General features: G+C 41.6%; 1 protein-coding gene across 7 annotated transcripts in view; it reads right to left on the minus strand.

Moving 5' to 3' along the window:
- Window positions 1-17,555, minus strand: part of LOC135214723 (mitochondrial ribosome-associated GTPase 1-like) — a 234,003-nt gene that overhangs the window by 129,404 nt on the left and 87,044 nt on the right. For all 7 annotated transcript variants that reach the window (XR_010314451.1, XM_064249058.1, XM_064249053.1 and 4 more), the window contains exon 2: window positions 3,575-3,729. Coding sequence is in view for 6 of the 7 variants with exons in the window: in XM_064249058.1 (XP_064105128.1) it covers window positions 3,575-3,729 (155 nt within the window). In the remaining variant the exon portion in view is untranslated. The remainder of the gene's footprint in view (window positions 1-3,574; window positions 3,730-17,555) is intronic.

A 17,555-nucleotide genomic window follows, 5' to 3' on the forward strand; every position in this document is an offset into this window, starting at 1 on the left:
CACCGCACACCCTCTGTATGCTGATTTGCTTTTCGGGTTTTGCCTCCTCTGTCGACATTTCCTTAAAGAAAATGTCTCCTCCTCCAGAAGTAGGCGGTCTTTTCTGTCGCCGCCTTCTGGTCTTCCTCATTGGTTGGAGATTAATGACGATGTTCAAAGTACCACCCCTTTTTGAGCGATGATTAATTTCAACACCTCTTTTGCTGTTTGGGTTATTGTCATCGTCAGAAGTGTCTGGCTTCTGCTGCAGTTCAAGGGTTGAATCAAGAGGGTTATTGTAAACATCTAAATGCATGTTTAATTGCTGCTAACAAAATAAACACTTCCATTGTATAATGCAACTCTCTTTCTTTCTCTCTATTATTCTCTCTGTCTATCCATCTGTCTTTCACTCTATTATTCTCTCTGTCTATCCATCTGTCTATCAGTGGATCTTTCTCTCTTTTTTTATATCTACTGTTATTCTCTCCTTTTATATCTACGCTATTTTCCCTAACTAACATTACAAGAAGACTATTTCACTTTAAAGACACCCTCACAGAGTTAATGCATACATGCACAGTTTACAAGTTTAATTGCCCAAATTGTAATTTTGGGACTTATGTACCAAGCGCCTACTTCAGGTGCACATCGATTCTCATAGGGGTGTCAGCCATCGTACAGGCTTGCCTTTAAGCAAAAAAAGAAGATAGTGCCATTAAACTTCATGCCATATCCTGCCACCATCATATACAGTAGAGTGATTTTCAAATACTCGGACAAACAAAACACAGCCATTCACTTCCCTTTTAGAGTTCCTCCATATTAAAGAACAATCTCCAACACTCAATAACCAAACCACATCTGTCCCATTGTTCATTGCATAGTTTGCTTGTTAGTTTTCTTTCTCTCTCTCTCTTTTACCCACACCACTTCACCCTCTTTCATTCGTAGTTTTCTAACTTGCCCAGTTGCCATTCAACTCCAACATGAACGGTAGGTTCTCCAGTATTTTATTTTGTACTACATAATCTTTATTTTGATAAATTCACATTCATATTCCCTTATTCCATCTGCTCAAGGATTTTATTTGATGGTTTCTGCTTTGTTTTTACATAATCTCTTATAACTTAGTCATTGTTCTTTTATCAGTTTTGATTTGTAGTTAACTTAAGTTTTTTTTTGTTCTCTTTTTATTTTACATTATGTATTTTAAAGTGTTGTCAATTATAGCTGTTTTAATATATATATATATATATATATATATATATATATATATATATATATATATATATATATATATATATATATATATATATATATATATATATATATATATATATATATATATATATATATATATATATATATATATATATATATATATATATATACACACACACACACACACAGGCAGTCCCCGGTTATTGGCAGGGGTTCCGTTATCAGAGGGGAGCTGATTAGCGAAAACCACCATTAACTAAAACTCTGTGATTTATGGTGACAAATTTCAGTTAATGGCACCAATAACCAGTTAAAGGCGGCTCTGTTAGGTATGCTATGGTGCCATAACTCTATTATCAGTGCCGAAACTCGGCCTGTTATGGCGTCATAAATCGCTGATTTTATGGTGCTAGACATGCACCATAAAACCAGATGGCCATTAACAGAGTCCGTTGATAAGCAGGGACTGCCTGTATAAGGTAAATTTGATGTAGGATGTTATTTAAGGTGTACTTTTGGTATCTAAACTTTCAAGATAGGCAGATATAAGCATTTTTAGAGGGGATTTCTAACTATTCGCTGGTTCGAGCCAGTCATGGGAGTCTGGTACGCATCCCCCACTGTACTGTCTAATTTAGACTGAATAGGATCCACATTCCAAGGAGCCTGAATACTAGCAGGAGGAATACTGTGCTAGGCAGTCACTTGAAGAAACTCTCAGCCAGCTTTGGATGCTCAAGTGCCAATGGGCACTCTAGCGTTGGCATAATCTTGCGCTCCACTGGGCGTTCCACAATCGAAAGAAAGAAAAAAAACCTATGAGCGCTCGGGCATCTTAAGAGCATTCGAGAAACTGAGCACTCGGATAACGAAGGATGAACGGAGGATAATGGGAACTTATACTTCTTGAGACCCTCAGACAAGAGCGAATACTCAACAGCCAAAGGAGTCTCAGGCATTGCAGGAGGTTTGGGAGCCAAAGGAAACTCCCTGGACCGACAAGAGGCTCGAAGGAAAAGAAAAAACTGCTGCATGACTGACGAGAGCTTTGAAAAGCTCCTTAAACTTCTTATGAGGTCCTAGAGGAGAACACGATACATCCCACTGCATCTCTTGAGAGGGAACGATTCGTCCACAAAACACCAGTGGTGCCTGGGACCGGAATCGTCAGAACTTGACAAAAGCTTATGAACGTCCAGAGATACACCTTTCCAACCGTGTTTAGCTGCAATCTGGGAATCATCAACAGGTTCATCTGAGGGGGCAAATACCAGACGACAGAGTCCACCCACCTCCCTTAGGCTACCAGTTTGACTCCTCCAAGGTTTAAGGGAGTCTGCCATTGACATTTGCCTAGGAAAATCAGTGGACCAGACAGCCACCTCCTCCACCAACACTTCACTAGTACTGGGCAAAAATGTGCACTCCGAATCACCTTTGTTGTCCATTAAGACTTTCACTGATGAAGCGATTTGACCAATAGATTCTACTACTAATTCAAATCTCCTATCAATTTTCAATTTGAGACTGGTCATGGGGTCAGGTTTGGTGGCAATAGAACCAGGAGCAGAAGCGGGTTGCGCAGTTGGAGAATTAGGATCAGGATTCACAATAACAACAGGCCAATTAGGATCAATGCCAACAATAGCATTATCATTATCAAAAGTAGATCCCTGGCTAACTAAAGACTTACTCATTCTTCTAGCAGTTGCCTTCCTCTTCTTATCCCAAGACAGTTTGTTTAAATGTACTCTCAGTGTCTTCCACTTCCACTTCTTACCGTCCCAATCAGAACATTATTTACATCTAAAGTCTACTGAACATACTTGGCTTCTACAAACTGTGTATGTGGTATGAGAATCGTAAGATTCTTTGGCCAAACAAGCATTGTAGCCTCTGCTGCAATACGTGAAGCCTGTCGAACTAGTGTCGGATATTCCTAAGTTGACTAACAGTGGCAATAAAAAAAATAGTCTTAATTGGTCAATCACGTTTTGAAAGAAAACCTAATTCTATCTAATGATGCCACAAGGCTAACAAAATAAGAATACTTCACTAACTGATGAAACAGTGCAATTGGAATGATAGGAAATTCAAAACCCAGCTGCTGCTGATAGCTGAAGTACAACCATCAGCCGGCAGAAGCCAATTGAGCTCTTTGCCAAGTTGTTCCTCTCTCTCCCCTGAAAGTGGGCAGGGTCTTAGTCACCTTTCTCAGAACAAACTAGCGTGTCCCGTGAATTTCAAATTTTTAGCTGCCTAGTGAGTGAAACTCTAAGCAATATAATGACTGGGTAAGTTACTTAAACTTATTACTACTACTCTTCACATCTGGTTACTAATTCCAAAAACTTATAGGTCACTAACTTACATAAATAGAAGGTAATCTGCAATACTTGTTTCTCCAACAATGTGATCTTTAATTGTTGCAGCAACTGCCAGCTTAAGCCCAGTTTCCACATCTTGGATTTTTGGCGTCAATATACCAGGGGTGTCCAGTAAGAACACTTCAGGATTTTCGCAAACCTGTTAGATGAAGGCAAGGTCACTTTTAATAGCCATAAAATCAATCTTTAATTCAAAATAAGTTCTGACAGAGATATTCATTTTGAAATTTTTGTATTCTAATAATGTTCAAGGGCTACTTAAATAGTCTGAATAAATGGATAAATGTATGAAATTTGGGTCATATGGCTCAGCATTGGGGATGGAAAGGCCATTTAGCAGTCATGAAAATAAACATAAGATTAAATTCTTATCAAAAATGTACATGCAGCTGGATAAACATGATGAATGCCATTCGCATATTAAAAGAATAAAAATTAAATATTCAGATGTAATTCAAAATGACCAGTTTCTTCTACAAAGGCTATTATGGGCTCAAGACAAAATTCCACACCTGAAGTCTGAATTAGTCATTGCACGGGAAATTTGTACATTTTTAATTGCTACTTTTAACTGTAAAAAACATGCCACAACTTGCTTAATCAGCAGTAGTTACAACGTGCAAACATTGGTGCACTGGTACCATCTTTAATACAGTTGTGTGAGGCTTGTATGTCCAATCCTTAACTTAAAAAGACTAAACATTTTTGGTAGATATTGAAATTTGTAGACTTGGGGGTTAATATTATCCTATTCTATTTTTAATTACTTTATACCCCTCATATTCGTGTTTTCCGGATTCACAGACTCACACATTCGCAGATTTCTTTCTGGAACATTTCCCCCTATTATTCGCGGGAAATTCGCATATGTGCGGTATTTTTCTATGATAAATATCCATAAATTCCTGTTTTTTTATTAATTTCATTGTAAGATGTACTTTTGTGATAAAACTATTTAAAAACCCAGGTATAAACATTTTTATGGGTTTTCCTGAATATTAACTAACAAAATAGGGTGATTTCAGCATCTTTATTGGGGTTCCAACTATGGGGGGGGGGGGGGGGGGGGGTTCTAGTACGCATCCCCCGCGAATACGGAGAGACCGCTGTATTGGTAAGGAGAGTTGACAGCTACCTTTCTGGCCACCTCATTAAAATCACAGTTTTTAAAAGTAGACTGTATTTTTTCTAACTATACAAACCTGAGGTCCTTTATGATAGGAACTGCTTTACAGCGAAGCTGGAACACGGCCATTAACTCTTGAACAAGGTGGTTAGGCATTAACCACCGTTCGGTCGGTAGACAGGGAGATCCGCCCGCCTAGATGTATGCAAACATTCCACTTTGCCTTTTGGCCCAAGTTTCATATTGAGGGGTGGCATGAGGTAGGCATTAGTGTAAAAGAACCTCAGGTTTGTATTCGGTAATATCTCAACCTAATGCGATTCGAGAAGAACGAATTCACAATAGCGCAAACTTTTCATTTGAACCTAACTAACTGTCATGCACAAGTTTTTCACAGACACACAAAGGCAACAACTTTTTAATCCTCGAGAAACCCTGCAAGTGTTGTTTAATTTTTTATGTAATTTATAGGTTTTCAATCTTTTGCGTAAATTTAATAACATTAAGAAATATCTATAATAATTCCCTCTCTCTCTCTTTTACTGAGATAAGAGAATTTTTACGGTACATCTATGTACTATATTTATTGATATTTTCAAATATTAATATAATAAACAGGTGGTCCCCGGTTACTGGTGGAGGTTCCGTTCTCAGCGGGGTGCTGATAAGCAAAAACTGCCATTAACTGAAATTCAGATTTATGGCGCTCGCCGAGTTTCGGTTAATGGCACCTCTGTTAGGTATGTTATGGCACTACAACTCTATTATCGGCACCTTAGGGCGCCGATAACTGAAACTCAGCACGTTATGGCACCATAAATCATCGCTACACAAGCACCACAAAACCGGATTGCCATTAACCCTTAAACGCCGAAGCGGTAAATAAAAAAATGACTCCCGTGTGCCGGAGGGGTTTGAGAGTGAGCGCGTAAGCGGAAAAAATATTTTTTTCAAAAAATCACAGCGCGCTTAGTTTTCAAGATTAAGAGTTCATTTTTAGCTCCTTTTTTTGTCATTGCTTGAAGTTTAGTATGCAACCATCAGAAATGAAAAAAATTATCATTATCATATATAAATAATGCAATACATGATAGCGCAAAAACGAAATTTCATATATAATTGTATTCAAATCGCGCTGTGCGCCAAACGGTTAGAGGTAACAAGTTACTTTTTTTTTGCGGTAATGTGCACTAAATTGCGATCAGTTTTGAATATATAACACATTGTAAAACGATAAAAGCAACACAGAGAAAATATGATCACAAAATGATGCATGAATTCGTATAGCGCTGGCGGATGTAAAAAAATAAAAAAATTTTTTTAATTTTTAAAAAAAATTCACCATAAATCGAAATATTGTTATAGACTTGCAATTTGTTTCAAATGAAGGCATTTTGATATATAACACATTGTAAAACGATAAAAGCAACACAGAGAAATATTATCACAAAATGATGCATGAATTCGTAGCGCAGCGGGGTATGTAAAAAAAATATTTTTAAAAAAATTCACCATAAATCGAAATATTGTTATAGACTTGCAATTTGTTTCAAAATGAAGGAAAATGATTTAATATTACGATACTGTAGAGTTTTAGCTTACAAATGCAGTTTTCGACCATTTCGAACGAGTTAAAGTTGACCGGTGTCGAATTTTTGTTTAAAAATTTTTTTTTTATATGCCAAATATAAAAAAAATGAGAAATGCTACAAACCTTCCAATAATTTTTGTTATAGTTGTGCATGTGTTTTTGCGCACATTTCCATATATAAAACTCTAAAAAAAAGCGTAATATGAAAAGGCTCAAATATTAGGAGAATGTGACCTACGCGTTTCCGAGATTTTCGGCCGAGAATCGGCGAGCGGACAGAATAAAAATATTTTTTTCAAATATTCACCATAAATCGAGATATTGTTCTAGAGACTTGCAATATGTTTTAAATTGAAGATAAATGATTGAATATTACTTAGACTAAGTTTTTATGTTACAAAGCGTTTTTTGACCATTTCGGTTGAGTCAAAGTTGACCGATCGTAGTTTTTTTCGTACTTATCGTACTTTATATGCAAATATTTCAAAAATGAGAAATGCTACAACCTTCCAATATTTTTTGTTATATTGTGCATGATTTTGCGCACATTTCCATATATAAACCTCTAAAAAAAGCGTAATATGAAAAGGCACAAATATTAGGAGAATGTGACCTACGCGTTTCCGAGATTTTCGGCCGAGAATCGGCGAGCGGACGGAATAAAAATATTTTTTTCAAATATTCACCATAAATCGAGATATTGTTCTAGGAGAACTTGCAATATGTGTTTTTAAATTGAAGATAAATGATTGAAGATCCACTAGACTGTAAGATTTTTATGTTATAAATGCGTTTTTGACCTTTTCTGGTTGAGTCAAAGTTGACGATCGTAGTTTTTTTCGTACTTATCGTACTTTATATGCAAATATTTCAAAAATGAGAAATGCTACAACCTTCCAATATTTTTGTTATATTGTGCATGTTTTTGCGCACAGTTTCATATATAAACCTTTAAAAAAAACGCAATATGAAAAGGCTCAAATATTAGGAGAATGTGACCTACACGTTTCAGAGATTTTCGGACCGAGAATCGGCACGGGCGAGGGGAAAAAAAATATTTTTTCAAAAATTCAGCATAAATCGAGATATTGTTCTAGAGACTTGCAATGTGTTTTAAAATGAAGATAAATGATTGAATATTACTAGACTGTAAGATTTTTTATGTTATAAATGCGTTTTTTTACCTTTTCGGTTGAGTCAAAGTTGACCGATCATAGTTTTTTTTTCGTACTTATGATACTTTATATGCAAATATTTTCAAAAATGAAATGCTACAACCATTCCAATATTTTTTGTTATAATTGTGCATGTTTTTGCGCACATTTCCATATATAAACCTTTAAAAAAAGCGTAATATGAAAAGGCTCAAATATTAGGAGAATGTGACCTAACAAGCGTTCCGAGATTTTCGGCCCGAGAATCGTCGCGCGGAGGGGAAAAAAATATTTTTTTCAAATATTACCATAAATCGAGATATTGTTCTAGAGACTTGCGATATGTTTAAAATGAAGATAAATGATTGAATATTACTAGACTTTAAGATTTTTATGTTATAAATGCGTTTTTGACCTTTTCGGTTGAGTCAAAGTTGACCGATCGTAGTTTTTTTCGTACTTATCGTACTTTATATGCAAATATTTCAAAAATGATAAATGCTACAACCTTCCAAATAATATTTTTTGTTATATTGTGCATGTTTTTGCGCACATTTCCATATATAAACCTTTAAAAAACAGCGTAATATGAGAGGCTCAAATATTAGGAGAATGTGACCTACACGTTTCAGAGATTTTCGGCCGAGAATCGGCGCGCGGAGGGAAAAAAAACAAAAAAATATTTTTTCAAAAATTCACCATAAATCGAGATATTGTTTCTAGAGACTTGCAATTTGTTTTAAAGTGAAGATAAATGATTGAATATTACTAGACTTTAACGATTTTTATGTTATAAATGCGTTTTTTGACCTTTTCGGTCGAGTCAAAGTTGACCGATCGTAGTTTTTTTCGTACTTATCGTACTTTATATGCAAATATTTCAAAAATGAGAAATGCTACAACCTTCCAATATTTTTTGTTATATTGTGCATGTTTTTGCGACATTTCCATCCATATAAAACTATAAAATAAGCGTAATATGAAAAGGCACAAATATTAGGAGAATGTGACCTACGTGTTTCGGAGATTTTCAGCCGAGAATCGGCGAGCGGAGGGAATAAAAATATTTTTTTTCAAATATTCACCATAAATCGAGTATTGTTCTAGAGACTTGCAATTTGTTTTTTTAAAGTGAAGGTAAATGATTGAATATTACTAGACTGTAAGCAATTTGCTTACCCCAAAAAAAAAAATATTTTTTATAAATATATATATATATATATATATATATATATATATATATATATATATAATTTTTTTTTTATACGTAAAATTATATATATTACATTCTTCAATTCTTATGGTACCAATACATAAATAAAAGGAATGCAGGTGACACTTCTCTTTTCGCATACAATGAAATGTCTTATTATTTTATCATGCACACATTCAGATATATAAAAAATTGTAATAAATATAAAACTAAATATAAAATAAATGCAGAATACTCACTCGTAATCTGACTCTTCGTTCTATTCTTGTTTTCTCCCTCCTCCATTGAAGAGTCTTGCATTTTTTTTCCACTCGACATGACGAGGTACAGGTGGAGGGAGGGAGACGCGCGCCCTTACTGCTGATGGACCCGGCGGCCCCCCCGTGCGCCCTCCGCTGTCGGTTTTTTTTAGGGGCGCGCTCCAATACATGACCTTAGTGTGGTACTTTCGGTCACACTCCCCTATCCTGCAAAGAGCAACTTTGCAGAGACGACAGAAGAACCTGGTGTCTCTCCTTCTGCCATTCATATGGCACACCCGGCAGTTTTTCCGTTTCTGCCTTCGGCCCTTCTAAGGCCTCCAGTATGTGTTCCCCTGGCTGCAGCCGACACGCGGGCAGGGTCCACTACCCGACGAGAAGCGGTGATGGCGGGGCCGGCAGCAAGAGGGGCGTCGTCAGCAGGGGCGGCGGCAGGTCGAGCGAAGTTGGCCGCCTATCTGCCCTTTCCCTCTAGGGGCAGATCTGCAGCTCGGGGCAGGGGGTCAGTTATGGAAGGCCACTCATCGGGATCGAAGTTGATGAGGGCATTCCCGGCTACCTCTAGGAACTGTATGTGGGTCAACCTCGGAAGATTGTCACCGCGGTACCCACAGTACAGTAAGTAGGCATTTTGGAGGGCCACTGAAGGATGTATTTGAGGAGCTTCTGTGTCCACCTTCTGGTTCTCCTGGCGAAGGATAGTACTGGATGAGCTGATCAAAGAGATCAACTCCTCCCATGTGCCTGTTGTAGTGCCCAATGACAGTAGGCCGCTCGGTACGAAACTCCTCAAAACACAACTCGGCCCTGTCGACGTGTCTTCTTCCGCTGTACGATCTCTTCTTGGATGGGTTCATGACTCGTCGTAATCATGGGGACGAGTCGGACACCCTTCCAACAGATGACGAAGACAGCGCCCTTCCGCCGCCACTCTGTCTCTTCCTCTTGCCAGGTGTTGCAGGATGACTAGCGAACCTCTTGAGGACATTCGGGGCCCCACGCACCAACCGAAGGGTACCACTGACGTGAACACCTGCTTCATACAGTTCCTGGGCCAGGAATATCTGAGTTATAATAATTATCCATAAACAGGTGATATCCCTGGTACGGAAACGTCCCACAAGGTTGAATACAGGTCGACGCCTCAGCGTGGAGAAGACCCCCGGTTATACACTGAAAAGTCCACAACGTATCCAGTGTTGGCCTCGGTAATGAGAAAGAATTTCACACTATATTTCTTTGGCTTCTTGGGGTTATACACTTTTATACTAAGACGTCCTTTGTAAGGCATCATCCCCTCATCCAAAGAACAGGTTCTTTCCAGGAATCACGAGATTACTACACCGCTCACGGATATAATTAACACTGTACGCACTAAAATGAGGCGATCACTGTTATTTCCGCGGGGTATGGCCCTTCGGTTGAAGGCGTTTGAAGTACCTGTCCAACGCCAGGAAAATTATCACGGGACATAACGCCAAGGCATCGGCACATAAAAAAATAATTTCAAAATTTCCTCCAATATTGCCTGACGTCGACAACAGGTGTCATACCAAAATAAATGTGGAGCCCCAAAAAATGCGCCATGTCAATGAGGTTGCAACTCCGCCAGTAATACGACAAGGTCGTCCTCAGCTCATACCGGCAGTACCGAGCGTAGTCCACCGTCTCGTGTACCAGGTATTCCAGCAATTCCCGCGTCAGGAAAAAGCTGGATGAACCGCCCCAAAACAGTCAGGGGTACTGGTACGGTCATCCTCCCAGGGGTTGCCGTGAAGGGGTGCATGTTAGGAGGGGTGGGGTCCTCCGTCCACCCCTCGTCACTCTCCGACGACCGAGCCTTCACCTTGGCTGGCGCGACGAGCCGACCTTCTACGTGCCCGTGAGCGCTGCACACGCGCACGGGTGCGGGCACGATGCACACTACCCCCCCCCGTTGGCCCATCACCCTCACTTAGGCCCTCACTTTCTGTATCGTCCTCTGCGATAAAACTTGAGCCCGTATCCCCACTCTCCCCCTCCTCCTCAGATTCCCCCTCGTAACCACTGAACCCACTGAATTCGAGCTCACTTTCGGGATGTGAGCCTCGAACGGACATGGGGGCAAATATTCATCTCACTTTCATCGGACTGATGTCCTCATCACTCGATGACCATCGCCATCAAAATGAGGACTTGCGACATGTTCCGATCAAGCTCCGAAAGATATTCGTCTATGTCCCTTGGTTGGAGGCCTCCCAAATGCCTACGAATGCCCCTAAGGACACATGCTTCCTAGGGGTAAACCAAAGGCATACGATGTGTTCCTGAGACATTTCAGCCACACGTGGCCGCACAGAACGGCCTTGAGGGCGCGGGGTCATGCTGGGTGCTTGGCCCCTCGCCAGCATCCAGGTCCAAAACTCGCCTTACACGATCCCTTCCGACGGGTAAAACGCGCCTTTCACGGTTCACACGTCGTTGAGACATATCTACGAATGTCCTGTAGCAATACAAATGCTCAAAGTCTCGCACAAGTCCAGAAAAACACGCTTTTCACGAAAGATCGCTCTCGGATGGTGCGCTACTGATGCTGGCTGGAGCGAGAAGAAGGGATATCGCGCATGCGCACCTGGGTCACGCTTCAAAACAAAACAAGGCCTTGATCCGTGAACTCCCAGCATCCCCCAAGGCGCGTGATTCAAAAGTTTTAGGCTGGTAGGCCTATAAGTATTTTTCCGCGAATTTAAAAAAAAAACTTTCGTATGTCGACGTAAAATACGTCCAGTCGGCACCCGACAGACAATTTATCTCGACGTAAAATACGTCCAGTCGGCGTTTAAGGGTTAACCTAGTCCATCGATAACCGGGGACTGCCTCTCTTAATAATAATAATAACAATCATATTAGCTTACGACGGGTTTGGCTTACGAAGTTCCGAGGTTACGACACTTTTCAATTATAGTCAGGATATATTTCCAGGTTTATGACACGCTCCAGGGTTATGCCACTTACGACACCGATCTGATGGAAGAAATATGACTCCAAAAATGCAAATTAATCAATATTTAAAGTTTATTTGACGAAAACTGCAATAAAAATGCAGTTTACATAGTTTTTAATACACCCCAAGCATTATAAGTAAGGTTTTCTTATGATTTTTAATGATTTTCCGGCTTACGACACGTCGCAAGCATGGAACCCTCACTGTAAACCGGGGACTGCCTGTAATTAGAAAATCTGTATGTGATAGTATTTTAAAGAAATAAAATAACCTTTACACTCCTCTCATTCCAGTAAGGATAACTCTTCTTTCTCTTTCTAACCGAGATGAGAGAATTTTTATGGTACATGTATATGTTTATTAATATTTTCAAATAATAAATGTTTTGTTGAAAATAATGGCTATTTTAGTTGCGTTTATTTTGTATAGAAGTTTCTCTATTCTTCTTATTACTAACTTTTCTTCTGTACTCAAGTTGGTAATTAAAATGCCAAAGGGGGATACATGTAAAAGACGTGGTATTTGTCAAATTGAATATAGTAGTATTTGTTAATAGTCCTAAAGGGGCATTGAACTTTCCCTTTTCAGGACCAGATTTTTGGTAACATGGACCAGAGTGAGGCACTGAGTCACTTTCTCTCTCTCTCTCTCAACCAACCAACCGACCCCCCTGCAATCCGCATATTACAATTATCTCGGGTAGCTAAATCACTCGTGAATTACAAAAATATATTTACTTAAGAACAAAAGGACTAACTAAATTAATCAAATATCAAATTCTCAAAGAACACATGGCTGACTGAACAAGTCAAATTCTCAAAGAATGATATTGTCATGATACAATAAAGTTTTGTACATACTTACCTGGCAGATATATACTTAGCTATAGACTCCGTCGTTCCCGACAGAAATTCGAATTTCGCAGCACACGCTACAGGTAGGTCAGGTGATCTACCGCCCTGCCGCTGGGTGGCAGGAATAGGAACCATTCCCTTCTTCAAATCAGATTTTCTCTTCCACCTGTCTCCTGAGGGGAGGCTGGGTGGGACATTTAAATGTATATATCTGCCAGGTAAGTAATGTATATATCTGCCAGGTAAGTAAGTACAAAACTTTATTGTATCATGACAATATCATTTTTGTACATTTAACTTCCCTGTCAGATATATACTTAGCTGATTGGCACCTTTGGCGGAGGGTAAGAGACAGCTAATTACTGAATAGACAGGAAAACAACATACGTTGTAGGTAACAATTATATAAGAAAAACCTTGGTTCCTACCTGTTTCGGCAAAAGACTTCATGGCTACTGCCTAGGAGCTTACATCGCCTCAAGAGCCTCAGCGAGGTAGTGACCTCATGCTAAGAGTTCTTGATGGTCTGTCAACGGGGTCTTATCCACTTACTCGACAGAACCTGATGATCTTTGTCAATGGGGTCTTATCCACTTATATGACAAACACCTTGCCAAATGGCATCATCAAGGAGCATAACACCGATCCCGATCACCTGATCCTAAAACCGGGGTTAGTACTTAGATTGAAAGGAGTTATCCCCCAATATCCTTTCAAACAACCATAAAAACTCAAAACCAAACTTTTTCAGATTAAAAAACATTAATTATTTAGGGATCAGTACCAGCTCCCTGTCCCAGCACAGTATCCGCTGATACATAAGGTCCAAGAGAAAAGCACTTGTCGTATGTCACTCTTGACGTCTTTTAAGTATTATGGGAAGCAAATACCGAGTTGCATCTCCAATACATTGCTGCTATGATGTCTTTCATTGACATATTCCTATTAAAGGCTAGGGAAGTCGCAACTGCACGTACTTCATGTGCTTCTAACCCTAAGCAGCTTCAAGGCTTTCTATTGGCATTTCATGTGAGCCTCCGTTATTACATTTCTAACAAAGAACGCGTCGACATTGGTCTCTTCGGGTCCCTTACCGCACACCATAGACTCTGATTGCAACCCTGAAGTTGACTCTTCCTTTTAAGATAGAACTTCAGTGCTCTGACTGGACAGAGAGACCTTTCTGGCTCTCTACCTACAAGAGGAGAGAGTCCCTTGACCTCAAAACTTCTGGGCCAAGGTTTAGAAGGGTTCTCATTTTTAGCCAGAAACAGAGGTTGGAAAGAGACAACCGCAGAATCTCCTTTAAAACCTACCCGAGAGTCCAATGCATGTATATCACTGACCCTCTTGGCAGTTGCGAGGGCCAAGAGAAAAATGCACTTCCTCGAGAGGTCTCTAAAAGATGCTTTATGCGGAGGTTCGAACCTATCTGAAGAGAGGAACTGGAGGACCACATCAAGATTCCAACTTAGTGGGAGAGAGGACTTAGTCTTTGTAGTTTCAAAGGATCGTATCAGATCATGGAGATCCTTGTTATCCTCTATGCTCAGGCCCCTGTTTCTGAATACAGCCGAGAGCATGCTCCTGTATCCTTTAATGGTCGAAACGGCTAAGCGTGATTCTTCTCGTAGGAAGAGAAGAAAATCAGCAATATCGGTCACAGAGGTATTGGATGAGGACAGCTTCTTCGACCTACACCATCTACGGAAGACTTCCCACTTCAATTGATAAACCCGCAGAGTAGAGGATCTGCGGGCTCTGGCGATCGCGCTCGCAGCTTTTCGAGAAAAGCCTCTCGCTCTGACAAGTCTTTCGATAGTCGAAAGGCAGTCAGGGAGAGAGCGGGGAGGTTTCCGTGAAACCTCTCGAAGTGGGGTTGTTTGAGCAGATCTGTCCTTTCGGGGGAAGGGAAGAGATCTGGGAAGTCCACCGTCCATTCCAGTACCTCTGTGAGCCAATCTCGAGCGGGCCAAAAGGGGGCAATGAGCGTAGTTTCGTTGCCTCTGAGGAAGGGAAACTTCCTTAGCACTTCCCCAGGATCTTGAATGGGGGAAAAGCGTAGGCATCTATGCCCGACCAATTCCCATGAGAAGGGCATCTATTGCTATTGCTCTGGGATCTTTTTTCCACTATGGAGCAAAAGTTTTCCATCCTTCTGGAGAGGAATGTGGCGAACAGGTCTATCTGAGGCTTCCCCCAGAGGGACCAGAGCTTTCGGCAGACTTCTGAGTGGAGGGTCCACTCTGTTGGAAGGACCTGGTTCTTCCTGCTGAGTCTGTCTGCTCTTACATTCTTGGTTCCTTGAATAAACCTCGTCAGTAGCACAATGCCCCGTTCCTCTGCCCATATCAAGAGGTCTCTCGCTATCTTGTATAGTGTGAACGAGTGAGTCCCCCCCAGTTTTCGGATGTAAGCCAGAGCCGTGGTATTGTCCGAGTTTACCTGGACTACCACGCCTCTGACCTCCGACTCAAAGTTCTTCAAGGCTAGATGAACAGCCATAAGTTCCTTCACGTTTATGCCAGGACATCTGTTCTTTTTGTCTAGGTGCCTGACACTTCCTTCTTTCCTAGTGGTTGCTCCCCATCCCGTGTTTCCGAGGCGTCGGAAAACAACACATGGAGAGGGTTTCCGAATCGAGAGGGATATTCCTTCGTTCTTTCGAAGAGGGGTTAACCACCATTTCAGGTGTGACTTGATCTCTTGTTGGATGGGAAATGAATCTGAAAGATCCCCTTACTTTCGGTTCCACATCCTTTGCAGGTAAAACTGCAAAGGTCTCAGATTGAGCCTCCCTAGGGAAACGAACTACTCCAGCGACGAAAGGGTGCCCAGAAGACTTAACCATTCCCTCGCTGAGCTTCGTTCTTTCCCTAAGAAGGTTGAGACTTTTTCCAAGCCTCGAGCAATTCTGTCTTGCGACGGAAACGCTCGAAAACCCCGAGAATCCATCTGAATCCCCAGATAGACAATGTCTTGGCTGGGGATCATCTGAGACTTCTCGAGGTTCACGAAGCAGTCCGAGTGATCAAACGAGATCCAAAGTCGTTTCCAAGTCCTCCAAACACTGTTGTTTCGTTTTGGGCCTTATTAGCCAGTCGTCCAACTAAAGGGATATGTTCACCCCTCCAGATGAAGCCATCGTGCTACGTTCCTCATCAGGCTCGTGAGCACTTGAGGAGCCGTAGACAGGCCGAAGCACAGAGCCCTAAATTGAAAAACCCTGCCCTGCATCAGGAATCGCAGATATTTCCTCGATGAAGGATGCAGGGGGACGTGAAAATACGCGTCCCGTAGGTCCAAGGAGACCATCCAATCTCCTGGACGCAGAGCAGCAAGAACCGAGTTGGAAGTTTCCATGAAGAACTTCTGTTTCTCCACGAATCGGTTCAATGCGCTCACATCCAGGACAGGTCTCCACCGCCCCCGAGGCTTTTGGTACGAGGAACAGTCGATTGTAAAAGCCCCGAGAGTGTGGGTCCTGTACTAATTCTATAGCCTCCTTCTCCAACATTTGTTCTACTAGCTGAAGCAGGGTCTTCCTCTTGACAGGGTCCGTGTACTTCGCCGACAGTTCCCTTGGGGTAGACGTCAAGGGAGGCCTGTCTCTGAAGGGGATGAGATATCCTTTTCTCACTACGTATAGAGAGGGACCAGGTGTCCACCTCTCTCAATGCCCATTCTTCGGATAACTTCAGAAGTCTGGCGCCTACTGGTGCTTGGAGGACTTGAACTTCGCTTGTTTTTCTTGGTAGGTCTATAGGCAGAAGCCCTACCTCTCCTTTCCGCTCCTCTCTTCCTAAAGGAGGGCCGGGAAGATGAACTCCCTCGAAAGGGCGGCTTTGGGTTCCGTGTCTCCTTCTTCGTAGAGGGAACAGCTGGTCTCGCCTTTTTGGTCGACTGGACCAGCAGATCTTGTGTCGCCTTCTCAGTGAGTAAGAAATATCTCTCACTAACTGAGAAGGGAAAAGCTGGTTTGACAGAGGGGCGTACAGTAGGGACGACCTCTGTACCGGCGAGACAGCTTTAGTAAGAAAAGAACTGAATACAGCTCTCTTCTTAAGTATTCCCGCTCCGAAAAGGGAGGCCACTTCCCCAGATCCGTCTTGCACCACCTTGTCCATGCAAGCCAAAATACTATTAAGGACTTCGGGGCTCAGGCATTCATTGTCCTGTGTCTTCTTGGCCATCACCCCAAGGGACCAGTCCAGAAAGTTAAAAACTTCCAAGACATGAAACAATCCCTTGAGGTGATGATCCATTTCAGACATTCCCCACGTTGTCTTAGCTGAAGAGAGGGACTGTCTCCTCGACGCGTCCACAAGCGTTGAGAAATCTGCTTCAGCAGAAGCTGGGAGGGCGAGTCCCATCGCTTCGCCTGTCTCATACCAAATACCCCTCCTCCCAGAAAGTCTGGAGGGAGGGCAGGCAAAGACAGTCTTTCCCGCCTCCTCCCTGGAGCTGAGCCAATTTCCAAAAGACCGCAAAGCTTTCTTCATGGAAATTGTTGGCCGCATCTTCAAGAAGGAGGATGATTTTGAGGTCTTCGTGCTTGTGAACAGCGACTGAGGAGACGGAGGGGCGGCAGGACTCAGAGAATCTCCAAATTCTTGGAGCAAAAGAGCTGCCAAAGATTTGTAGTCCGAGAGTCCCGCTCCCTTTTGAGCTTCCGTGTCAGAGACATCTTCTAAGTCAAGTTCCACAGGAGAATCATTATCAGCCGAGGGAGAGCGTCTCTTCTCGCAAGGTGAAGGGTTTTTAGCAGGGTCAGATCCCTCCCA

This window comes from Macrobrachium nipponense, chromosome 46, assembly GCF_015104395.2.
Source record: "Macrobrachium nipponense isolate FS-2020 chromosome 46, ASM1510439v2, whole genome shotgun sequence".
In the NCBI taxonomy this organism is placed as follows: domain Eukaryota; kingdom Metazoa; phylum Arthropoda; class Malacostraca; order Decapoda; family Palaemonidae; genus Macrobrachium; species Macrobrachium nipponense.